The sequence below is a fragment of the Microcebus murinus genome, chromosome 14 (genome assembly GCF_040939455.1).
Source record: "Microcebus murinus isolate Inina chromosome 14, M.murinus_Inina_mat1.0, whole genome shotgun sequence".
Taxonomy (NCBI): Eukaryota; Metazoa; Chordata; class Mammalia; order Primates; family Cheirogaleidae; genus Microcebus; species Microcebus murinus.
The window spans coordinates 51423968-51450450 of NC_134117.1; the positions used below are offsets into that span (position 1 = coordinate 51423968).

General features: G+C 37.1%; 1 protein-coding gene, 2 non-coding genes and 1 pseudogene across 6 annotated transcripts in view; 3 read left to right on the forward strand and 1 right to left on the reverse strand.

Moving 5' to 3' along the window:
• Nucleotides 1-26483, forward strand: part of CCAR1 (cell division cycle and apoptosis regulator 1) — a 61742-nt gene that overhangs the window by 13503 nt on the left and 21756 nt on the right. For 3 of the 4 annotated variants that reach the window (XM_076010051.1, XM_076010050.1, XM_076010049.1), the window contains exons 5-16: nt 1481-1513; nt 3339-3532; nt 4908-5022; nt 5133-5325; nt 11252-11381; nt 11635-11796; nt 14607-14832; nt 15401-15514; nt 16035-16201; nt 16934-17144; nt 17955-18038; nt 20693-20878. In XM_076010051.1, coding sequence (XP_075866166.1) covers nt 1481-1513; nt 3339-3532; nt 4908-5022; nt 5133-5325; nt 11252-11381; nt 11635-11796; nt 14607-14832; nt 15401-15514; nt 16035-16201; nt 16934-17144; nt 17955-18038; nt 20693-20878 — 1815 coding nt within the window. The remainder of the gene's footprint in view (nt 1-1480; nt 1514-3338; nt 3533-4907; nt 5023-5132; nt 5326-11251; nt 11382-11634; nt 11797-14606; nt 14833-15400; nt 15515-16034; nt 16202-16933; nt 17145-17954; nt 18039-20692; nt 20879-26483) is intronic. The other variant, XM_076010052.1, reaches the window with a different exon arrangement.
• On the forward strand, nt 15840-15904 carry LOC142875821 (small nucleolar RNA SNORD98). Its single transcript, XR_012923103.1, has one exon. It is a non-coding gene; the product is annotated as a small nucleolar RNA SNORD98 (small nucleolar RNA).
• Nucleotides 19385-19526, forward strand: LOC142875810 (uncharacterized; annotated as a pseudogene).
• On the reverse strand, nt 21059-21162 carry LOC142875770 (U6 spliceosomal RNA). The gene has a single exon (XR_012923063.1). It is a non-coding gene; the product is annotated as a U6 spliceosomal RNA (small nuclear RNA).

Consider the following 26483-nt stretch of genomic DNA (forward strand, 5'->3'; position numbering starts at 1 on the left):
TTTCTTTGGCTCTTTTTCCTTAGACTCATACTGTAATCATTTTCCTCAAGGTCTTACATCTATGTTGGTTGGAAGAGGTTTAAAAAAAAAGAACCCCAGGAGAAGATTGTAAAGGAAAAGAGAGTTTGCCTTGGTGGAATCTAGATAAGCTGTAGTCTAAGTGCCCATTCTAAGCTTATCCACGGCTAGGAGGTGATCTTCAGTCCTTTCTGGTGCCATTAGGAAGTTTTAGGAACATACAGCATTCAGGAAAGGAAAAAGGAATGAAAAAGATAGGGACCAAAAACTTGATTCAAAGAAGTATAGAGGAACATGAGGCTTCTCAATCCATAAGCTCTTGTCCCTAGATCTGTGGCCTACTTTCATTCTTGGCTTAAGCCCTTTGAGGCTTCAGAAGCATTGCATTTTCCCTCAGCATTATAGTATTCCAATAGTAATTGCTTTAAAATTTAAAATACTGGCAAGAGATTTCAAAGTCAACTATCTTGTTTTCAAAATACTCTTAGACTTATTTTACTCTTATAAAATGTTATTAAAATTATAATGATTTAGGTCAAACTATATGAAAATGGCATTACTCATTCTTGCCTTAACAATGGCATTATTCAGTTGTTCTGTACTTTTAGAAAAATGGTATTCTGGTCTGATTTTACCTCTAATATATGGTGACTCCAGGTAAACTGAGTGTTTTGAATTAGAACCTCATTGTAGGACAGGTGCCTCTAAAAATTTTGGGGGAGGAGCAGTGGCTCACAACTATAATCCCAGCACTTTGTGTGGGAGGCTGAGGCAAGAGGACCACTTGAGGCCAGGAGTTTGAGACTGGCTTGGGCAACATAGTAAGACCTTGTCTCTCTACAAAAACCAAAAAACTTAATATAGGTTTTTTTGTCTTAGCCTAATTCAAGTTTATATTCTAGAGTTTTTAAATTTCCCCCCTCACACCAATTCCTTTTACTTTCTTGTAATGGCACAATTTGCTATTGCCAGAAAAACATGGGCAAAGTGTGTGGTCCTTCATAGTCCCCATGCCTGTGGCAAGTCTGACCATCAAGAGTCCATTTTAGGGGATATATATGAATTAGATGACCAGTGATTTTTTTTGATACAAATAACATAGTGATGATATTGAATCATTTCTGTAGCATATTGGGGAACCAGAAATCTTTACTTTTAGGTACTTGTGGGGTGTTATTGTGGGTGTTATTCATATGAAATAACAACAAAAAAATCAAGTTTTCAGTTTTTTATTAAATGTAACTAAGCGCCTATTAGTGAATGAGTTACGTACATATATGGTCTTCAGTTGTTAGAAATAGTTGTAGAAAATCTTATACCTAATGACTTTTGTTAGTTTTCACATTTTACTTAAAAATAAAGCTATTTAATAGGAATTTTTCCTTTTATAAATTATCTCTGAAACAACAATTCTGATTGATCTTTTTCCTTTTTTTTTATGTATTTTTTTTCCTATTTTCAGTTACAGCAACCCCAGCAGACCCTCTTAACGCAGGTCAGTTTGGTGTTACTTTATTTCTTTTGGATATCCGACTGAACCATAAAATTTTATTCCTATTCTAGTTTTTCTTTCGTGGTTGAAAGATACTTATTAGATTCATATAATACTTAAGCAATATAATGCTAAATAAAGATGGAAGGTGTGCTCCTTTTTTCTTTTATGCTTTTTTGTTTCAAGTCCATCTGTGATATAGTTTGAATAAATATGAGGTTTTATTTTAAACTGAATATTTTTGCTTTTGCTTTTTTTGTAGCTAATATTTTAGGAGTTTTTTTTAATGTTATTATTTTTTTTTACCTCGTCCTCAGCAGATGAAATTATTGTGTATGTTATCTTAATTTTTAAACAATATTAAAAAGTTTTGAACTTTTTTTTTCTCTTTTTTTGGATATAAGGTCTTGTTCTGTTGGCCAGGCTAGAGTGCAGTGGCATCACCATAGCTCACTGTAGTCTCAAACTCCTGGACCACACTGATCCTCATCCTCAGCCTCTGGAGTAGCTAGTACTACAGGCTCACGCCACCATGCCTGGCTGATATTTGTATTTCCCCCCTCAACACCCTCCCACCACCACCCGTAGAAATAGAGTCTTGCTATGTTGCTCAGGCTGATCTGGAACTCTTGTCCTCAAGTCTTCCTCCAGCTTCAGCCTCCAAAAGTGCTAGGATTATAGGCATGAGCCACCATTCCTTGCCAGTTTTGAACTTTTGATATATAATGCTACCTTAGGCTTTCTGGAGCACTTACAGTCTCTGTCACATATTCTGTTTTTATAACTCTTTGAAAAGCATAAATAGGATTCTCAGGATACAAACTGTATAGCAACAGGCTGTGGGCTATATTTTGCCCATGGGCCATAGTTGACTGACTCCTGGTTGTACATAGAACGAAATGCTATGCGGTGTTAAAAAAGCCGCAGAACCTCTTTGTGTACAGATATGGAATGTTATTCCAGATAATATGAAGAAGAAAAGTAATGTATTATGAGCTTCCATTTATATAAGAGGAAGGAGAAGGGGATCTGTCTCTTTATCTGTATGTACATACTTGAATAAAACATTTCCAGGGGGCTCTATAATAATAACTGGTGACAGTGGTTATTTCATGGTTAGGAACTGGGTAGCTGAGGAAAAGGGATAGGAAAGAAGTTATTCACTGTATGACCTTTTCTACTTTTTTGGTCTTGAATCTCTTATTTTTTTTAAACAAATAAAGTATACATCAGTTGAGAAATCAGCCTTACTCTGTTTTTATTAAAGAACTGAAATTGACTAACACCTATCTCATATTTTCACTTCTCATCAGAATTTCCAAATAAAGTAGAAAAGCTGTAGAAATTTCTTTTTTTAGGACTGCATTTCCCAAAGTGTGCCCATAAAGCATTACTATCTTAAGATATTAAAGAAATTTCATGAGAAAATAATTTTGTGGTCAAAGTTTAAGAAATGTTGAGTTCTTTTGCTATATTTAGAAATTGCCTGATCCTTTATAATGCTAGCATGGATTTTGAATTTCTAAGAGGGGATTAAAATAGGCACTGTGACAATGATTTTTAAGCTCCTTGCACGATGGTACCTTTTTTTCCTTAAGAAACCCAAGAAAACACTTAATTAAAGAAACTTTATGATGAAATAGATTGAAAATAATTTACAATTTTTCAGGCTTGATTCTCACTTTGAAGATTATATGTTTATTTTCTAACTTTATATGAATTATTTTTTTTTCACATTCTGGGTTAGTTTTAAGTAGTCATTTTAAACTCTTAGACAATTTCAAATCATTACCATAATCTGATGTTGTTGTTTTTTTTTTTTCTATAGCCAGCTGTTGCACTGCCGACAAGCCTTAGCCTGTCCACTCCTCAGCCTACAGCACAGATAACTGTATCATATCCAACACCAAGGTCCAGTCAGCAACAAACCCAGCCTCAGAAGCAGCGTGTTTTCACAGGGGTCGTTACAAAGCTACATGATACATTTGGATTTGTGGATGAAGATGTGTTCTTTCAGCTTAGGTAAACTTTATTCTGTTTTGTCAGATGGCTTCTTGCATTTAGCACAAACCACCTGCTTAATCATGACAAAGATTTGAATTTAGCTTTAATTTTCTTTATTTTTTTGTAAGACCCATAAAGGCATAAATAATTTACTGTTTTTATCATTTAGTTTATATTATATTTGTACTTGTGACCTATTTTGATGGAGAATATAATTAAATATATCTTATTATTGAACAAACTAGTTTAAGGAAAATTCTTTTCTTTTTTTTTTTTTTTTTTGAGACAAAATCTCAATCTGTTGTCAAGGATAGAGTGCTGTGGCATCAGCCTAGCTCACAGCAACCTCAAACTCCTGGGCTCAAGCAATCCTCTTGCCTCAGCCTCCCAAGTAGCTGGGAGTACAGGCATGTGCCAACATGCCCGGCTAATTTTTTCTCTATATATTTTTAGTTGGCCAATTAATTACTTTCTATTTATAGTAGAGACAGGGTCTCGCTCTTGCTTAGGCTGATTTTGAACTCCTGACTTCCGCCTGCCTCAGCCTCCCAGAGTGCTAGGATTATAGACTTGAGCCACCGCGCCTGGCCCTTAGAAAATTCTTTATAAATATTTTATAGGTGTTACGTGGCATTTCTCACAATATTCTTGGGCAGACTTGTAGTGAGGTTGGAAGTTTAAGTAGTCATGTGTTTTTTCACTTCAAACTTTGTGTTTGTATGCAGAAAGTGAAACATGATCATTTCTGAAGTGAGTCTAGGAGATATATCTACTTCTAAAAAGAGATTGCCAGACTTCCATTTTAGATATAGTTTAATATTTTATTCTATTTATTTATTTATTTATTTTGAGACAGTGTCACTTTGTTGCCCAGGCTAGAGTGAGTGCTGTGGCGCCAGCCTAGCTCACAGCAACCTCAAACTCCTGGGTTCAAGCAATCCTCCTGCCTCAGCCTCCCGAGTAGCTGGGACTACAGGCATGTGCCACCATGCCCAGCTAATTTTTTTTCTATATATATTAGTTGGCCAATTAATTTTCTTCCTATTTATAGTAGAGATGGGGTCTTACTCTTGCTCAGGCTGGTTTCGAACTCATGACCTCGTGCAATCTGCCCGCCTCTGGCTCCCAGAGTGCTAGGATTACAGGCTGAGCCACTGCGCCTGGCCAATATTTTATTTTATTTTTGAGATGGGATCTTGCCATATTGCCCAGGCAGGTCTCAAACTCCTGGGCTCAAGCCATTCTTCTACCTCAGCTTTTCAAGTAGCTGGAGTTACAGGTGTGCACCACCACACCTGTCTAGATATAATTTGCTGTGAAATACTAAGTATGTGCTTATTGAGAGAATGACTTTAACTATTTTTTCTTTTCCTGTTTTTTTTTTTTTTTGCAGTGCTGTCAAAGGGAAAACCCCCCAAGTGGGTGACAGAGTATTGGTTGAAGCTACTTATAATCCTAATATGCCTTTTAAATGGAATGCACAAAGAATTCAAACACTACCAAATCAGGTACGTAAAATACTGAGTTAGGTATTATAGAAACTTGATACTTGAGTCTTATAATACACAAAGATTTTTCTTCCTGTTTTTAAAATTTTATTTCTTTATTTTTTGTTAAGAATCAGTCCCAAACCCAACCTTTATTGAAGACTCCTCCTGCTGTACTTCAGCCAATTGCACCACAGACAACATTTGGTGTTCAGGCTCAGCCCCAGCCCCAGTCTCTGCTGCAGGCACAGATTTCAGCAGCTTCTATTACACCACTGTTGCAGACTCAGCCACAGCCCTTATTACAGCAACCACAGCAGAAAGGTATCTTTGCTTCTTTTTCAGACTAATATGTAATTCTTTAGTTGTTAAAATAACAACAATATGCTTTTAATGACAAAAACGGCCAGGACTTCCAGAAAACAACTTGAAACTTTAAAATCCTTAATAGAACAACTCTATTTCTGCATCTATATGGAAGTATTTTTATTTTATTGCCCTTAAAAAATAAACTCAATGATGTCTTCTATGTTGACCTAAAACAAATGTCAAATCTATTAATCCCCTGTCCCATTTTTGGTATATATATATATATTTTTTGAGACAGAGTCTCACTCTGTTGCCCTGGCTAGAGTGCCATGGCGTCAGCCTAGCTCACAGCAACTTCAAACTCCTGGGCTCAAGCGATCCTGCCTCAGCCTCCTGAGTAGCTGGTACTACAGGCATGTGCCACGATGCCCAGCTAATTTTTTCTATATATTTTTAGTTGGCCAATAATTTCTTTCTATTTTTAGTAGAGACGGGGTCTCGCTCTTGCTCAGGCTGGTCTTGAACTCCTTAGCTCAAACGGGGATCCGTCCACCTTGGCTTCCCAGAGTGCTAGGATTACAGGCATGAGCCACCGTGCCTGATCTTTTATTATTATTATTATTATTATTTTTTTTTTTTTTTTTTTTTTTGAAGAGACAGGGCTTTGCTTTGTCATCGAGGCTGAAATGTACTTACTGGCTCAATCATACCTTACTACAGCCTTGAACTCTTGGGCTAAAGGGATCCTCCTGACTTAGCCTCCCAAGTAGCTGGGACTACAGGTGTGTACCACCATGCTGGGCTAATTTTTGTTTACTTTTTCCAGAGATAGAATCTTACTGTGTTGCCTAGGCTGGTCTTAAAATCCTGGCCAAAGGCCATTCTCCTGGGTTGCTGAGATTACAGGCATGAGCCACTGCAGTCAGCTCTTTTTCGTGTCTTGTCTGTAATAAAAGAATATGTTTTTGAGACTTATTTCTTATAAACATACCAAAAACATTTTATATACATGTAGAGTCTGCTGCTTTATTTACTGAACCATAGTGGATCTGATGAATGAGTTGAGCTTTAAATTTTTCTTTGCAAAATGTTTTATTTTGATATGCTGGACATGTTTAAACGGTGTTTAAAATGATAGCCTTAGATTATAGACGTCTACTCAATTGGCATTTAAAGAATGTAATTATGGGCTGGTTGCGATTGCTTCCATCTGTAATCCTAGCACTCTGGGAGGGCTCGCTCAAAGTCAGGAGTTCAAGACCAGCCTGAGCAAGAGCGAGACCTCCTTCTCTACTAAAAATAGAGAGAAATTAATTGGCAAACTAAAAATACATATATAAAGTTTTTCATAACTTTATTCCATGTGGCTTTAGTTTTTTAATTTTCATTGTCGCATAGTATTCTGTTGTATGAATACAGTTGTTTCTGTTTTTGTAAACATTTGGATTGTTTCTAGTTTTGGATTTCTGAAAATGCTGGTGTGTATGTTCTCATATGTGTTTACAGGGTCAATGTGAATGACTTTCTGAAAGGTATATATCTTTGAATGGAATTGCTGGGTGTGAGGATTATGTGTATCATAAACTTATTAGGTAATACCAAATTGTTTTTAAGTTTCTTGTTTCTTCCAGGTATCAGGCCTTTCATAGTGTAATTTTTGATTTTTTTCTTTCTCGTGTTCTTCCTAAGAGGTTCTATTTTCCAGTTGTGAATTGGGACTTAAATACCTTTTTCCCCCAGCCACTGTCTCAAGAAGAGATAATAGTTTCTGTGGGAAGGTTCAAGGAACCAGTGTTTTTGGTGGTGATGTGTTCCATGGGCTTTGTAGATAATTGACAGGAGCAATGAGAGTAGGATAAAAATAAAATGCAAAGGAGAAAAGGTGTGATAGGATGGGGTTGATTTCAGTGGAGTTGGGGGTATGGTAAGGATAAGTTGCTAGAAGGGTAGGGAACAAGGAACTTGGTAGCTAGAATCCTTCAACAATTCTAATCCATAGATCTTTAGATGGCATTGTATAACTCCCCCCCAACACATTGTATAACTTAATGTAAGAACTATTCATAAGTTAGTTCTTTCCCCAAAATTTTTATCATGAAAATTTTTTTTTTTTTTTTTGAGACAGAGTCTCGCTTTGTTGCCCAAGCTAGAGTGAGTGCCGTGGCGTCAGCCTAGCTCACAGCAACCTCAAACTCCTGGGCTCAGGTGATCCTCCTGCCTCAGCCTCCCGAGTAGCTGGGACTACAGGCATGTGCCACCATGCCCGGCTAATTTTTCTATATATATTAGTTGGCCAATTAGTTTCTTTCTATTTATAGTAGAGACGGGGTCTTGCTCTTGCTCAGGCTGGTTTCGAACTCCTGACCTCGAGCAATCAGCCCGCCTCGGCCTCCCAGAGTGCTAGGATTACAGGCATGAGCCACAGCTGAAAATTTTTTAAGTATACAGAAAAGTTGGAAGAACAGTATGACTGCTTGTAACTTACTACCTTGAGTAATTGTTAACATTTTACCATATTTGTCTGCATACCTATGTATATAAATATATACATTTTTTGCTTAATTGTTTGAAGTAGCAGGTATTAAGACATTTTATCTCTGAATACTTAAGCATGAGCTTCTTAAAAAATGTTTTCCTGTGTTAATACAATCTATTGTCATATCTAAGAAATTTATTTATTTATTTATTTATTTATTTATTTTTGAGGCAGAGTCTCTCTTTGTTGCCGAGGCCAGAGTGAGTGCTGTGGCGTCAGCCTAGCTCACAGCAACCTCAAACTCCTGGGCTCAAGCAATCCTACTGCCTCAGCCTCCCGACTAGCTGGGACTACAGGCATGAGCCATCATGCCTGGCTAATTTTTTCTCTATATATTAGTTGGCCAATAAATTTCTTTCTATTTATAGTAGAGATGGGGTCTCGCTCTTGTTCAGGCTGGTTTCGAACTCCTGACCTTGAGCAATCCGCCCAGCCTAGGCCTCCCAGAGTGCTAGGATTACAGGTGTGAGCCACTGTGCCTGGCTTAAGAAAATTATTTAAATATCCCATTTTATATTCATATCTCCCAGTTGGTCCCCAAATAACTTTTAAGGTTTTTTTGTTTCCTGAACAAAAAAATTGGTCAAGTTTCATGCATTATATTAGGTTGTATTCTTTAATCCTTTTTATTCTAGAGTAGCTCACCAGTTTTTTTCTTTCATTCTTTATGTCATTGACCTTTTGAAGAAATTGGGCCAGTTGACTTGTAGGTTCTTATGGAATGTTTAGTCCTATGGATTTCTTTTAAAACCTTGTGGTGTTTTTACCTTTTTCCTCTATCTGCCTTATAAACTATAAACTAGAAGATTAGTTTAAAGGCTTTTGGCAATAATACATTACATATAGGTTATGCTTTGTAGTTTATCTTATATCATGTTAGGAAGTGTATGTTGTCAGTTGTTCAGCTATTATTGATGCTACGTTTGATTACTCAGACAAAATGATGGCCATAGATCCCTTCATTGTAAAGGAATCTTTTTCCATGTACAAATAATCTGTGGATAATACTTTGGTACTGTGTAAATATATTATTGTATAGAAGAAATCTTTGATTTAATGTCTATAGATCAGGGGTTGGCAAACCATAACCCTTAGATTTGGCCCGTGGCCTGGTTTTGTGTGGTCTTTTAGTTGAAAATGGTGTTTGTGATTTTTAAAGGCCTCCCATATAGCTGGGACTACAGAGCCACATCACCACGACCAGCTAATTTTTTCTATTTTTAGTAGAGACAGGGTCTCACTCTCACTCAAGCTGATCTCAAATTCCTGAGCTCAAGCAATCCTCTTGCCTTGGCCTCCCAGAGTGCTAGTGTTACAGGCATGAGCCACCACAACCTGTCATCCTTTTTATGGTCACTAATAACTATCACTGTTTGGCAGAGAAGAGCTTTCCCTTTTTTTAAACTGGGGAATTCCCTTTACCAATTTGCAGGGTAAGGAGTTAGTGGTAAAACTCATCTCCAGTGTACTAATGAGTTTTTTTTTTTCTTTCTTGCTCAGTTGTCTGTTATCACTGTGGCCTCTGGATTCTTATTTATTCATTGTTTTATACTCATTTATTTTTCTTTTTGATGGTTTAATTGTCCATTCATAGACAATTATAGTGGGAATATTTTCAGGCTGACTCCTATGTTCTTTTCTGGTATACTTCTTTCTTACTTGAGATGTCCCATTGAGGGTGTTATTAAGTTGAAAGCTTCCTATATATTTCTGAGATGATACTGACATTACAAGCATCAAGAAGCATAAGAATCCTGCTGACACACATTTTCCATTCATAATAAAAAATCAGGGCCAGGCACAGTGGGCTCATGCCTGTAATCCTAGCACTCTGGGAGGCAGAGGCGGGCAGATTGCTTGAGGTCAGGAGTTCGAAACCAGCCTGAGCAAGAGCGAGACCCCGTCTCTACTATAAAATTAAAAAAGAAATTAATTGGCCAACTATTATATATAGAAAAAATTAGCAGGGCATGGTGGCGCATGCCTGTAGTCCCAGCTACTTGGGAGGCTGAGGCAGGAGGATCGCTTGAGCCCAGGAGATTGAGGTTGCTGTGAGCTAGGCTGACGCCACGGAACTCACTCTAGACTGAGCAACAAAGTGAGACTCTGTCTCAAAAAAAAAAAAAAAAAAAAAAAAATTCAGAGACTCATATTGAATTAAATTTTTAGGAAACATAGTAGTTGAGAAATATTTTTCCTGCTAAAAGTCCAGAGGAGTAATTCAGATGAGTACCTTACTAGGCTTCATACTGGGAATTAATATTATTATCATAGACTGATGTTAAAAAAGTATTATCTAGGAGAGATATGGTGAATCTCTTTTATGTTATCAGTAAAGAAATATAAAGTTATTTATTCTGTATTCTTGTGTTTCTTATTTTCTATGATATTGTTTTATCTATTTCAGAGATTTTTAATTTTTTTTTTTTTTTTTTTTTGAGGCAGAGTCTCACTTTGTTTCCCAGGCTAGAGTGAGTGCCTTGGCATCAGCCTAGCTTACAGCAACCTCAAACTCCTAGGCTCAAGCATTCCTGCTGCCTCAGCCTCCCGAGTAGCTGGGACTACAGGCATGCGCCACCATGCCCGGCTAATTTTATATATATATGTATGTTGGCCAATTAATTTCTTTCTATTTATAGTAGAGATGGGCTCTCGCTCTTGCTCAGGCTGGTTTCAAACTCCTGACCTGGAGCAATCCACCCGCCTCGGCCTCCCAGAGTGCTAGGATTACAGGCGTGAGCCACCGCGCCTGGCAGAGATTTTTAATTTAAAAATTTTATTTGTTTTCACTTTTTTGGAGACAGAATCTTGCTTTGTTGCCCAGGCTAGAGTTCAGTAGCATAATCATAACTCATTGCAGCCTTGAAATCTTGGGCTCAGGAGACCTCTGCTTTAGCTTCCTAAGTAGATGGGACTTACAGGCACGTACTACCACCCCCAGCTAGTTATTTAATGTTTTTTGTTCTTTTTTAGAGATGGGGTCTCACTTGTTGCTCAGGCTGATCTGAACTCTTGGCCTCAAGCTATTCTGCCTTGGCGTCCCAAAGTCCTGGGGTTAAAGGCATGAGCTACCATTACCAGCCTAGTTAATCTTTTTAAAATACTTCTATCTGTCAGTAATTATTTTCAGTTTGAATTGTACTTAGGCAGATAGATATGTTATATTGATTATATCCTATATGGAAATAAAGTAAATATTTATGTTACTTCAAAACAAAATTTTTGATTTTCAGTAATAGGAAGAATTCATTAGACAGTACCTATTCTTTTAAAAATTTATAAATTGTGCTAACATTGCGTAAATAATTTTAGTCACTCCCAATTATTTGTCTGTGTTCATCTAATTAACTATGCTTTTGAACTTTGTTTAAACAAGTGAAATTTTTTTTTCTTTGTCTTTTAAAGCTGGTTTATTGCAGCCCCCTGTTCGTATAGTTTCACAGCCACAACCTGCACGAAGGTTAGATCCACCATCCAGATTTTCAGGAAGGAATGACAGAGGAGATCAAGTGCCTAACAGAAAAGATGACCGAAGGTGTGTTTTTAAAAAGTATACTGTGGATGGTGATGATGACTGCACCAGTAATGTGAGTGCACTTAATGCCACTGAAATAAATATACACTTCAAAGAGGGTGAAATGGTAAATTTTATGTGATGTATATTTTACCAAAAGTTTTTAAAAGTTAAATATATAGTGGAATCTTGCTTATATTACCTATTATATTTCACTAAATAGCTGTTTCGTAATGCCAGAAATATTAGTAATTGTAGAAAATTTTGCTTTAAGTCGTGAAAGGGAGAGAGAAAGGCGTAGATCCAGAGAAAGATCGCCTCAGAGGAAACGCTCTCGGGAAAGATCTCCCCGAAGAGAGAGAGAACGATCGCCTCGGAGAGTTCGACGTGTAGTTCCACGTTATACAGTCCAGTTTTCAAAGTTTTCTTTAGATTGGTATGTTCCTTTTGTTCTCTCATTTCATTGAATTTACTAATTTTGCATAAATTGATGGACAGTGTTGTAGAAATTGTTTTCTTGGCAACATTCATTTACTGACATTTAGTGTTCTTATATAAGGGCAGATAAGCAATTTGAAGTAGTAATTAGTTCTCTGAAAGGGTGCGTTATTTATTTATTTGTTTGTTTGTTTTTTTGTTTATTATTTATTTTGAGACAGAGTCTCACTCTGTTGCCCAGGTAGAGTATAGTGGCGTCAGCCCAGCTCACAGCAACCTCAAACTCCTGGGTCAAGCAATACTCCTGCCACAGCCTCCTTGAGTAGCTGGGACTACAGGCATGTACCACCATGCCCGGCTAATTTTTTCTATATATTTTTAGTTAGCTAATTAATTTCTTTCTAGTTTTAGTAGAGACAGGGGTCTCTCTCTTGCTCAGGCTGGTTTCAAACTCCTGACCTTGAGTAATCCTGTGCTAGGATTACAGGTGTGAGCTACCACGCCCGGCCTAGGGTACATTATTTTTATGCCCTCATTATGGATATCTACTAGTATTGAAAAAGCAGCCCCTCAAGGACATTTCCTGGGTGATAAAGTTGTTCCTTAAAGAATTGTTTAATATTTAGATTTATTGATAACTTTAAGTTCATATATAGTCTGTTGTATATGACAGAGCAGTAATTCAACAGTGAAACAATTATTTCAAGTTTAGCTATGTCAGTGTAGTATAATAGAAACATAGACCCATATAACACACACACATATATGTATGTATCTAAATATATTATTCAGCCTTTGCAGTCAGAGATCATGGGCAAGTTACCCAGAATTTCTGAGCCTCACCTGCAAAGTGGAGATAATAAGAATTAGCAAAATTATTGTGAGGTTGAGTTCATGTATCTAAAGCACTTAACTCAGTGTGTGGCAGTTGTAAATGCTCAATACTTAATCGTGGGTTGTAGTGGCAACTGGGTCATAGATTAACAGATGGAAAAAACAAATTGACAGTAAAATAAGAAAATCACTAAAAGCATTGTTCAAAGCTCTTTAGCATAGGAACAAATAACTGTGTGTACTTCAGTGGCCTGAGAGGATATTATTACATTTCAACAAAGTTTAATAGGTAATATTCATAATAGTAGCCTATAAAATGTTAAAATTTCTATATATTCAGTTTTAGGTCTTGTAAAGCAGTATATTTTATTTAAGGTTCTTAATGCCAAGAAAATTTTCTGTAACTTGGCTTAAATATGTTGTATGTAGTTGGTATTCATTTACTCTTGCTTGTGGTCAAATCAGCAACTACTTTTTTTGTTTTTGTTGTTATCAACAGGGTCTTGCTCTGTCACCCAGGCTGGAGTGACATGCATCCTGTATTCGTCTATATTTCTAGATATTTGGTAGACTGAGGTAGGAGGAACACCTGAGCCCAAGAGTTTCAGGTGGCAATAAGCAATGATAACACCATTGTACTCCAACCTGGGTGACAGAGCAAGACTCTGTTTCTTAAAAAAAAAAAAAATTAGTGCCAAGAAATTTATCCTCTCTTTACATGATAATTGGGTATTGATCTTAATCATTCACATAGGAAGGTGTATTGGAGGTGCAGATAATCCAATATTTTATAATAATATAATCCTTAATTATAATGCAAATATTTATAATAATTTTGAATGTTAATTATACTTGATCTAGGAACTTAGTATAGTAAGAATTAAAGTTATAGTCCGAGGTGGGCAGATTGCTTGAGGTCAGGAGTTCGAAACCAGCCTGAGCGAGACCCATCTCTACCAAAAATAGAAAGAAATTAATTGGCCAACTAATATGTATAGAAAAAATTAGCCAAGCATGGTGGCGCATGCCTGTAGTCCCAGCTACTCCGGAGGCTGAGGCAGTAGGATCGCTTGAGCCCAGGAGTTTGTGGTTGCTGTGAGCTAGGGTGATGCCACGGCACTCACGCTAGTCTGGGCAACAAAGCGAGACTCTGTCTCAAAAACAAACTAACAAACAAAAAAAGAATTAAAGTTATATTTTTCTACACTGTATAAAACTGATTGAAGGGCACTCAGAAATACTAATTTGGTACCACTTATTCCTTGTTTCTATCATTCTATATGAACTCTTATTTTCTTAAATAATGCATAATTCCAACTAAGGAAGAACTGCTTTTATTCATATCTTTTCTGGAGCTGGCGTTGAAGTTATTTCTAAAGGTCTTTTTTAATGAATTATAAGCTATACACAAAAAGTAATGATAAAAGGTAACAGATACCTCTGCTTTAAAGCTTTGAGTATATGCCTTTTTTTCTTTTTTCTTGAAACAGAGTCTCACTCTGTTACCCAGGCTAGAGTGCCATGGCATCAGCCTAGCTCACATCAACTTCAAACTCCTAGGCTCAAGCAGTCCTGCCTCACCCTCCCAAGTAGCTGGAACTGCAGGCATGGACCACCATGCCCCGCTAATTTTTTCTATATATTTTTAGTTGTCCCAATTAATTTCTATTTTTAGTAGAGACGGGGTCTCGCTCTTGTTCAGGCTGGTTTCAAACTCCTGACTTTCAGCGACTACCTGCCTTGGCCTCCCAGAGTCCTAGGTTTATAGGCGTGAACCACTGTGCCCAGCCAGAGTATACACATTTGAAAATAAGATTGTTATATGTCTCTACAAATCTATAGTTCGTTAATAATTGACTCTTTTTTTTTCAGCATTTTGCTGTGTCAGATTATATTTAGCTTCAGAATTGAGTGAATGTTTGCGTAGCCTTTGATATTAAGACTATGTATTCACTACTTATGTCTGTTTTTCAGTCCCAGTTGTGACATGATGGAGCTAAGGCGCCGTTATCAGAATTTGTATATACCTAGTGACTTTTTTGATGCTCAATTTACATGGGTGGATGCTTTCCCTTTGTCAAGACCATTTCAGCTGGGAAATTACTGCAATTTTTATGTAATGCACAGAGAAGTAGAGTCCTTAGAAAAAAATATGGCCATTCTTGATCCACCAGATGCTGACCACTTATACAGTGCAAAGGTTTGTATTCCACTGTGATATATAGTTTAAATTTCTTAGAGCAGTTTTTTATAATAAGAGGGTATGTGGAGTTAATCTTTACAAAGTGGTTATTTAATAGAAGACCTAAATAACCTGGTTTTTTTATGACTGCCTAATTCTGTTTTGTTTATATAAGTAATTAACTGTCCTTGCCTCACCTCTTAAGCTATGAAATTATGGTTTTTACAACATTTTAAACTTCATAAAAATGTGAAGATATAGTTGATGTTACTGAGCTTTTTGGAATGTTGTATGACTTTGGATAGCCCCAGGGATGAATGCATTAAATTTTAGTCTTTAGGGTAATAGTCACTGTATTGCATATAGTCAACAGATGTTTCAGATGTCTTTTGATCAACAAAATGTCCCTTGAAATTTTAAAACTAAGTAATTATAAGGTATTTAATATCATTTCTGCTATAGCATTTTACTTTCCATTATTATAAAAAATTTCAGGTATATAATATGTAAAGATAATTAGTAGTGCTTCTCATTTTTTTACATTACTTTAGACTTTTGACAGGATTGAATTATTTGACTATAATAGGTAATGCTGATGGCTAGCCCTAGTATGGAAGATTTGTATCATAAGTCGTGTGCTCTTGCTGAAGACCCACAAGAACTTCGAGATGGATTTCAACATCCTGCTAGACTTGTTAAGGTAAAATGACACATTTATTTTAACTTTAGGTATATATTACTTTACTTAGTTCTAACTGTATATACATAAAACTTAAAATGCATTTTCATTTTGTTAATTAGTTTAATAACGAATTTCACTATTGTTAAGGCACCTAGAATTTAATGATGTAGATGTTTTTGTTATAGATTGTATCTTATTGAATTGACATTGTGATATTTTATATTTGTATCATAGTAAAATCTTAGTGGTAATGGACTTCAGAGTGTCTTTGGATGCTGTTAAAGTTTAAATTATAGCTTGTTTCTTTAAAAGAACTCTATCTGAAGAAATATTTTAGAAGGATGAGTTATGATGTGTAAATCCTATTCCATTGCTGAAATGCAGTGTGGAACACGATGAACTGAACTCTTCCTTGACTGACAGATACCAGAGGTAGTAAAAATGATATTGGAAAGGTTTGTACCTTTCCTTCTCAAGTATTTTGTTTGTAATTTACAGATTGTGTAATATATGTAAATGATTCTTTGTTTTGAATTAGTTTTTAGTGGGCATGAAAGGCAAGGATGAAGCTATGGCCATTGGCGGCCACTGGTCTCCTTCGTTGGATGGACCAGATCCAGAAAAAGATCCTTCTGTGTTGATTAAGACTGCTATTCGTTGTTGTAAGGCTCTGACAGGCATTGATCTAAGTGTATGCACACAATGGTAAGTACCAATTCATTTCTTGATTGGAAATATTTTCCTAATAGTTTATTGTAGATGTTCTTGTCCATCAGCCTTTTTACCCCCCCTTATTTTAGCACCCCTGGTCATGCAGGTATTCTCAAAGGAGAAATCCCCATATGTAGCAAAGTTTATTTGGTGCCAAAATGCTTTGGGGAAAAAGGATTAAGAACTAATCAAAATAAACTGAAAATTTAAATGTTTGTTACGCTGTACTTCGGAAGTTGGATGTATGTTGAAAATACTTTTCATTTCATGCATAGCTGGAGAAGATCGTCAAGAGAGAACTTCATTTCGTTATAATTCTTTTGTTATAAAATGATGTAGTTGCTGATTATTTTTTGTTCAGCCATATTTTCTCTTGAGGCTTATTTGTCCTGTGTATTTTAGTGTATTTCTTGTGACTTAATTGAGAATATTCTTTTTTAGCACATGCAATCTGAACAGCTATCCAGCTTCTTCAGGTATTCTGTAAAATATGGGTAGCTCTATAATCAAACTTGAAAATGCCTTAGGGGAACATATTCTTTTAACCAATAAAATATTGTACAAATGTACCAAAAGAGGAACTATGGCTTCTATAATTTTTTTTTCTTTAGACCAACCTCAAGTTCTTGCAGCAAAATTTCTTTACTTGATGTGCTACAAGTGAACTAGGGTCTTTAAAATGTATTTTAGAATTTTTTTTCCAACATGCTTCTTCCCTTGCAACAGGTACCGTTTTGCAGAGATTCGCTACCATCGCCCTGAGGAGACCCACAAGGGGCGTACAGTTCCAGCTCATGTGGAGACAGTGGTTTTATTTTTCCCGGATGTTTGGCATTGCCTTCCCACCCGCTCAGAGTGGGAAACCCTCTCCCGAGGATACAAGCAGCAGCTGGTCGAGAAGCTTCAGGGTGAACGCAAGGAGGCTGATGGAGAACAGGCACTGAACGCTAATCCCTTTTTCTATTTCCGCTTCTCACAGGCACAGGAACACAGGCACAAATGCACATCACACACTACATAACAAACACACATGGAGGAACATAACTGGTTAACAGCGACTGGTAATCCAGCTTTCAGCAGTATAGTTGTATGTTCCTTTCTCTTAAAAATTCTGTCTATTATGCTAACTTTAAGAGTGCTGAGACCTCAAAGGAAAATAAGTTGTGCTTAAATTGCACAGAGTTTTGTTTTTATCATAGGTCTAGTTGCTGGAATCTGGGACCAGTTGTTGAACAAGATTCAGTATTAAGCCATTTTAAACATTTTGCCATTTTCTAAAATTTAAAAAATTTTCTCTTTCACGGTCATCAGTTCTAGTCATGGATATTTCAAATTGGACAACCACAAGTCTGAGAGCTTTGAAATTTCAGGCTATGTGGCAACGTCTTTGGTACATTTCAAAGGTCTGACTAAGTCAGTTTTTGGGTGGCTTGAAAATTGGGGCAAGATCACACACTGTGTGGTTAGTGGAGACCGGCAGTGTTTGTGCATCCCTGATATCCTTTGTGTTGTAATTTATCACCCTTTTGTGTTTCACAGATCTGGCTTTGATTGGCTGATGAGTGTCTTTGTGATCAGTTAAAAGTGGTAGAATGTATGTACGTGGACTTGCCTAAATAATAACTTTAGGAGAAGACAATCTGAAACATTTGTGACCTTGCACAGATCAGCAACAGACTTTTAAAAATAAATTACTTTTATTTTAAGGTTTCATAGTAGTAATTACATTCTTAACTTTGTATATCAGGATGAAGAGGAAAAGGATGATGGGGAAGCTAAAGAAATTTCAACTCCAACACATTGGTCTAAACTTGATCCAAAGACAATGAAGGTAACTTTGAAAGTGATGATTAATTTGAAATCTCTTAACAGGAAAAAGATTAACATTGGTGAGAATTAGAGCAATGTTTTTTCAGACAAAAGCCATTCAAAATGAAGTCTACTGATTATATATATATATATATAATGTTGCATTATACATGTATATATTTGTATATGTATAAATTAAATAAAAGGCAACTTTATAAATCAGTTTAGCTAGTATCTGTTGAATGCTTGCAATATATTAATACAAGGCCCTATAGTGGGAGTGACATTGGTTTCTGGTTTAGGAACTCACCAAGAAGGTTGGATTATTGCACTTAAATAACTTCAAAGGGAAGGGAAGAAACATGAAAAATGTAATCTGTTTTTTAAAATAAATTTAAAAGTGAAATATATATAAACATCTAAACTGGGAAGGAAAAAATTATTTAAGAGCCTCTTTTGAAAATCTGTGGTTAACCTGTATTAGATTTTTTTCCCAGCATCTCTGGATCTGCTGTCTTTTTGCAAATTTGCATCTCTCAGCCTGTAATGTCACTATAGATCTATGACCAGAAGATCAGAAGATGATTATCAGTTTTGCAGTTTTATGTAACCTTTTGGTTAACTTTCTTCTTAGCAGAAGGCAATTTTTCTTTTTTGTTATGAACCTTTGGTTTTTTTAACCCACATTTTTTAATAAGTAGAGAATGTATCTCTTAATAATGTTTGTTATTTTCACATTATTTTAAAATTGACTTCAACAACATAAGTTTTCAAATAGAGTATCATAGATTCAGAAAATATAGGCAATTAGACTAAGCTTGTGCCCCAGGACGTTTTTAAGTCCTCTGGCTTTGCATTTCTTTTTAGTATAAATATAAATGCATGCTTATTTTTGAAGATAATATATATAGAAAGAGGAAAATTACTCAGGCTTGTCAATTATAACCACTCTTAAAATTTTATGTATTTTCTTTTTCTGACTACAACCTTTGTAATTGGTTGGTTGTCGTAAATCAAAGTTAACCATCTCATCCTTCTGAGTTAATATTAGTTAAAATTAATATTAATTTTTTCCATGTAGGCTGGGTGTGGTGGCTCACACCTGTAATCCTAGCACTCTGAGAGGTAGAAGTGGGAGGATCACTTGAGGTCAGGAGGTCGAGATGCTGTCTCTACTAAAAATAGAAAAAATCGGCCAAGTGAGGTGGCACCGTCTGTAGTCCCAGCTATTTGGGAGGCTGAGACAGGAGGATTGATTGAGCCTAGGAGTTTGAGGTTGCTGTGAGCTCTGCTGACGCCGAGGCACTCTAGCCCAGGTGACAGAGCAATACTCTTGTCTCAAAAAAAATTGTTTTTTCCGTGTAGTTATTTTTAAATGTTCTATACTCTTCATAATCTAATTGATGTACTCCCTGTTCTGTTAATTAAACTTTGGGACATTGACATGGGCTAGGGGAGATGACTGGATAGAAAGCACTATTCTATTCATTTACCTCTTAGTCCTACAAAAATGGAAGAGAAAAAAAAAGGAAAAGAAAAAAAAAAGGAAAAAAAAGGAAAAAAGAAAAAGAAAAGAAAAGGAAAAGAAAAAAAGAGAAAAGAAAAAAAAGGAAAAAAAAAAGGAAAAAAAAAAAATTGATGTACTGATTTTTCTTGAGTATTACTACATTAGATTCTTTGTTTGATTTCTCATTTCGATTTGTTGGTTTTTTTGTTTGTTTTTTTTTGAGACAGTGTCTCACTTTGCCCAGGCTAGAATGAGTGCCATGGCATCAGCCTAGCTCACAGCAACCTCAAACTCCTGGGTTCAAGTGATCCTACTGCCTCAGCCTCCCGAGTAGCTGGGACTACAGGCATGCGCCACCATGCCCGGCTAGTTTTTTCTATATATATATTAGTTGGCCAATTAATTTCTTTCTATTTATAGTAGAGACGGGGTCTCGCTCTTGCTCAGGCTGGTTTCGAACTCCTGACCTTGAGCAATCCGCCCGCCTGGGCCTCCCAGAGTGCTAGGATTACAGGCGTGAGCCACCGCGCCCGGCCTGTTGTTTTGTTTTTTTTGAGACAGAGTCTCACTCTGTTGCCCGGGCTAGAGTGCTGTGGTATCAGCTTAGCTCACAACAACCTCAAACTCCTGGGCTCAAGCAATCCTCCAGCCTCAGCCTCCTGAGTAGCTGGGACTACAAGCATGTGTCACCATGCCCAGCTAATTTTTTCTATATATTTTTAGTTGGCCAATTAATTTCTTTTTGGTAGAGTCCAGGTCTCACTGTTGCTCAGGCTGGTTTCAAACTCCTGACCTTGAGTGATCCACCCGCCTCAGCCTCCCAGAGTGCTAGGATTACAGGCGTGAGCCACTGTGCCCTGCCTTGATTGTTTATTGGATGGAATGTTATACATAAATCTATAGTTTTTTTGTGGTTTTTTTCCCCCCCATATTTAGGATATTTTTTTAGGGGTAGACTCCCAGAAATTATAATTTCTAGATCAAGGGGTATTTGAGAAAACTTCTGTCTTAAAACATGTTTCTGTCATTTTGCAGTTCCACAAGCATTCTATAGCTATGCAAGTGTCTCTTTCACTAGATATTTTAAAAATCAGACAAAAGTAACTTTAGTTTGTCCTCTTTTACAATGTCCCATTGTCTTTTTTTGTTTTTATACTTCATATATTTAGGTAAACGATCTCCGAAAAGAATTAGAAAGTCGAGCTCTTAGTTCCAAAGGATTAAAATCCCAGTTAATAGCCCGCTTGACAAAGCAGCTAAAAGTAGAAGAACAAAAAGAAGAACAGAAGGAGTTAGAGAAATCTGAAAAAGAAGAGGAAGAAGAGGATGATAGGAAATCTGAGGATGATAAAGAGGTATGTACGCAATCATTTAAATGTACTGTAATGGTATTAACATTGGTGTATAGGGGTTCTTAGAATGACCTAAGTTGTACGTATGTGTGCATACTTTTACAAAGGTATAATTTGCATACAATAAAATTCAACTTTTTTAGTAAATGTTTCCTTAAGTTTTTTTTTAATGTTTCTTTATTTTTTTATATGGAACGCTTCACAAATTTATGTGTCCTCCTTTAGCAGGGGCCATGCTAATCTCTGTATCATTCCAGTTTTAATATATGTGCTGCCGAAGTCAACACTGGTTCCTTAAGTTTTGACTACTACACATAATTGTGTAACCACCATCAATTTAGATATAAAACATTTCTATATAAACAGCTTAGAGATTGAGTTCTAGTGTAGTGCTTATCCCAGAATTTTGCTGCTTCTAAGTGTGTTTGATTAGATCTTATTCCTTTAATACTCAGAGACTATTTATTCAAGCTGTTTTATGCCTTAGTTTCCTGTCCAATAGAAAACTCATGAATGCATAAGGATGTTACTTGTTTCCTAAATTTAAAATGGAGGGGTGGCTGGGCGCGGTGGCTCATGCCTGTAATCCTAGCACTGTGGGAGGCTGAGGCGGTGGATCACTCAAGGTCAGGAGTTTGAAACCAGCCTGAGCAAGAGTGAGACCCCCTGTCTCTACTAAAAATAGAAAGAAATTAATTGGCCAACTAAAAATATATAGGAAAAATTAGCCGGCCATCGTGGCGCATGTCTGTAGTCCCAGCCACTCGGGAGGCTTGAGGCAGTAGGATTGCTTGAACCCAGGAATTTGAGGTTGCTGAGAGCTGACGCCAGGGCACGCACTCTAGCCTGGGCAACAAAGCGAGACTCTGTCTCAAAAGAAGGAAGGAAGGGAGGGAGGAAGGAATGCAGGGGTATGAGAAGTGTGTTTTACCACCAGTAATTGGATCAATCACATAATATGTTTCCTGTTGTTATGTGTTTTCAAGTTTATACCATTATTAGAAGGAAAAACTCAAACCTTGTTTTTTTTCTTCTCTCACACAACTTCAGTAATCAACAGAGAAGACATGGATGGCCCCAAAATATGTTGGGCTTTCTCCCCACCTGTGAGCAAGCAATTCTGCAGTGGACACAGCTGGGTGTCCTCCCATTCAATTCCAATACCGTCTACCTGTAGATAATGTCAAATCCTGCAGGTTGAGAGCTCAGTACCCAAGACTGCCCCTACCCCACTTTCAGATACCCAGTCATAAGTCCAGGCTTCTGGAACTTTTGACCAGTCAGCTTCAAGTTGGGGTTCCCACAGCTCTTGCTTTGGGTTCAGTTACTTTGCTCAGGGAAACATTTATATACATTTACCCCATTTATCATAAAGATTACTACAAAGGATACAGATAAAATGATGTGTAGGACGAGGTATCGGTGAAGGTATGTGGACCTTCAGTGCCCTCTCCAGGCAAGCCATCCTACAGGAACTTCCTTGTGTTCTGTTATCCAGAAGCTCTCCAAACCCTGTCCTTTGAGGTTTTTATGTAGGCTTCATTACATAGGCATGATTGGTTAAACCATTGGCCATCAGCTTAACCTTTAGCTTTCTCCCTTCACTGGAGTTTAGGAGGTGGGGCTGAAAGTCCCAACCCTACTCATACCTTGGTCTTTCTGCTGACCTATCCCCATCCTAAAGCTATCAGTTAATCATTCACATACAGGAAGACATGACTGGAGATCCCAAGGATTTTAGGAGTTGTATTCTGGGATATGAGTTGAAGACCAAATATATATGTCACAATTATTTATGAAGTATTCTTGGCAGAAACTTTTAATCTAAATCTGACTGTGAGAAAACAAACGGATATATGTTGAATGAAAAATTCTACAAAGCACCTTACCTGAACTTTTCAAAAATGTCCACATAATAAAAGACAAAAGAAAAATTATTTAGGAGCTTTCTTAGATTAAAGAGGATCAGTGAAAGTCAAAGTATTTTTGGGATAGTTGGAGAAATTTGATTGTGGATATGGATGTGACATTAGATAACACTGAAGCAGTGTTCAGTTTCTCGAATGTGATAATCATTTTGTAATTGTGTAGAATTACCTTGTTCTTCAGCAATGCATGAAATTGTGATTTCTTATTTTATTCAATGAGTTATAAATATTCATTTTCCTGATGAAATTGTCCCAGAGTTGGCCAGTGCGAGTCCTTTCAAGTTATGTGCCCTTTCCACATGGCCTTATTTTTGAGGACTTCCTTACTCTCTAGCATGATAGGATGTTTCATTCTTTCTTTGTACCATCCCTGCTCTAGCTCAGGAATCAACCATTTCTCCAGAGGCCCTGGTCCTTATTAGTGAAGAATGGTATTTAGAAGCCAAGATGTGCTCATTGTTATCAGATTGCTGCTCCCAACCCCTTTTAGTGAACAGAGCTATGGAACATATATCTACATATACATATTTACATCTATATTTATATCTTATGTATATTGAAAACTATGAGTTTATACTAGTACCTCCAATTTTTCCAATTACGATTCAACATTACAGAGTTCATTCTAGTTTTCTCCTAATGATATAAGAAACATGGCACAAGTGCAGTGGCTTATGCCTGTCATCCCAGTGCTTTGAGAGGCCCAGGAAGGAGGATTGGCTTATGCCTGTCATCCCAGTGCTTTGAGAGGCCCAGGAAGGAGGATTGCTTGAGGCCAGGAGTTTGAGACCAGTTTGGGCAACATAGCAAGACCTCATGTCTATAAAAAAGTAAAACAAAATAAATTAGCCAGGTATGGGGATATTATGTTCTTATAGTCCTAGCAATTCAGGACAGTAGGATCTCTTGAGCCTAGGAGTTCAAGGTTACAGTGAGCTATGATTGTGACACCACTGTTCTCTAGCCTGAGCAACAGAGTTAGACCCTATCTCTTAAGAAAAAGAAAGAAAAATGTGTCTTCCACCATATTTAATATATTTGCTTACTTAGTTTTTCATCGTCATTCCCTCTCCTACCTCAATACTCTCCTTACTATAGTTTGATTCCCTACTCTATACTATCTGTTCACATGTACCCTCCTTGCTCCATTTTGGTTTCAATACCTAGTAATTGGGTAGCTCAAGTTTGTACTATGCCTTGTGGCTCTACCTCTCTGCTAGCCTGCATCTGCTATGTAGACACCTGCCTTGCTTGAAAAAATTGCTTTAAAACTGAATTGTTGGCCGAGCGCGGTGGCTCACGCCTGTAATCCTAGCACTCTGGGAGGCCGAGGAGGGAAGATTGCTCAAGGTCAGGAGTTTGAAACCAGCCTGAGCAAGAGCGAGACCCCGTCTCTACTATAAATAGAAAGAAATTAATTGGCCAACTATTATATACAGAAAAAATTAGCCGGGCATGGTGGCGCATGCCTGTAGTCCCAGCTACTCGGGAGGCTGAGGCAGAAGGATTGCTTGAGCCCAGGAGTTTGAGGTTGCTGTGAGCAAGGCTGATGCCATGGCACTCCCTCTAGCCTGGGCAACAAAGCGAGACTCTGTCTCAAAAAGAAAAAAAACAACAAAAAAAAAACTGAATTGTTTAGGACGGGCAGAGAAAGCAAAAAAAGCCAATTTTCACTTTTTGATGTTAGCAGCCATTGTTACTCAGATCCTAGATCTTTTGATACATTGGGGATTGAAATATAGTGATACTCTAATTACTTACTATTTTGTTTTCACATATTCTCCTTATCTACTATTTGATTGCTAGTAGTACAGTTTTACCTAGGGATATATTCATATAGAATGGTCAGGATTAATTCTTAGTTATTTTCTTTATATTTATTAACTTTTTAAGATAATGGATTGGTTCCTTGCCATCTTCATTTGGTTACTTATTTTTGTTTTGTTTTTAAATATCATTATGAATTCATTGATATAGACATACTTGAGTTTTAATTCCTTATAAATCTTGTCTTTATTGTAGTGCAACTTGTCCCCTTATGTCATACTGTAAATACATCTACCTAGCATGCTTTAAAAAAGTTTTTTTTGTTTGTTTGTTTTTTGAGATAGGATCTCTCTCTGTCTCCCAAGCTAGAGTTCAGTAGCATCATCTTCTCTCACTGCAACATCAAACTCTTGGGCTCTAGTGATTCTCCTACTTCAGCCTCTCCTATAGTTGGGACTACAGGCGTACACCACTATGTCGAGCCAATTTTTCTATTTTTTTGTAGAGACAGGGTCTGGCTCTTAATCAGGCTGGTCATGGAACTCCTTCCTGACCTCTAATGATCCTCCTGTCTTGGCCTCCCAAAATGCTAAGAATACAGGTGTGAGCCACTTTGCCTGGCCTACTTTCTTCTAAATATTATACTTCAATGTGCATATCATTAAAGATTTGTTTCTCATTCTTTTTGTCTGTTTGGGTAAAACTTATATATATAATGAAATACAAAATTCCTTACCAATGTAGAACATTTCCATTTTCCATCCAGTCCTTTTTGGAATTGTCTTTTAGCAGGCCTACCTCCTACCTTCTGTAGCCACTTCCATTAGAGAAGCTGAAGGGTTAATACAAGGATCAGATATGTGACCTACCAGTCAATTAATCAGAATGTTAAGAACATGATGCAGAATGCCTCTGTTCCCTCTAACATTTTCTTAGTGTCTTTTAGCATATATTAAAAATAGTAAATTTAAGGCTGGGTGTGGTGGCTCAAGCCTGTGATCGATCCTAGCACTTTAGGAGGCAGGAGGATTGCTTGAGGCCAGGAGTTGGAGACCAGCCTGAGCAAGAGGTAGACTGCAGATGCTTACCACCATGCCTAGCTACCTCAGTATTTTTTTGTTTTTATGTGAATTAAGTTTGTCTAGACATTTATTAGGTTTTACTTCAAATATTAATAGCTTTTCTAACTGTATAAGAGCTTTACTCTTAGGTTCTTTTGTTTTCTTGTTCTATCAAAAACAAATGATGACTTACTTTCTGAGGTTTCTCATCTCTATTGCTCTTTATCACTTTTTATGTAGGCCTTCTCCTATGTCTGTGTTTGTTCCTGTCCTACTCTATATTATTTCAATTCCAACAGTTTCTCCTCAGTGGGGGAGCCCTGTGCTAGAAGAAAGCCCTGGTCAATTAGCTTGGCAGGATCCTACAACTAGAGTATTCTAGAACCCTTCAGATCTTAACATGGACCCTACTGTCACTTTCTTCTTGGGGGCAAAACTTTGCCTAGTTTCTGCTACTGTTCTTAAATTGATGTGCTGCACTTTCTAGCGTATACCTATTGGCTGTTTTGTGAGTTCCTTGTTCTCAGGCACATTTTACAACCCATTGCTTGTTTTTGCTCCCCCCCCCCCCAATCTAGTAACACATAGATCTTGCAGCTTTTCCCATCCATTTGTATATGGGTTTGTCGAGATACCCTGCTACTTAGGTTTGTTGGGGATCCCCATGGGGTTTTCATGTCTATATTGCTGTCTTTTAAGATGCAGTATTTCAGAAAGATCAAAACTATGCTACTGCCACTGTTTTCTCAGAATCCTCTAATTTATATAATCTCAATATAGGTAATTCCCTCCTGCCCCTTTAGAAGGTAGTTTTTTATGCTGAGAAATCCAAAAGAAAATTAGGAGCCATAA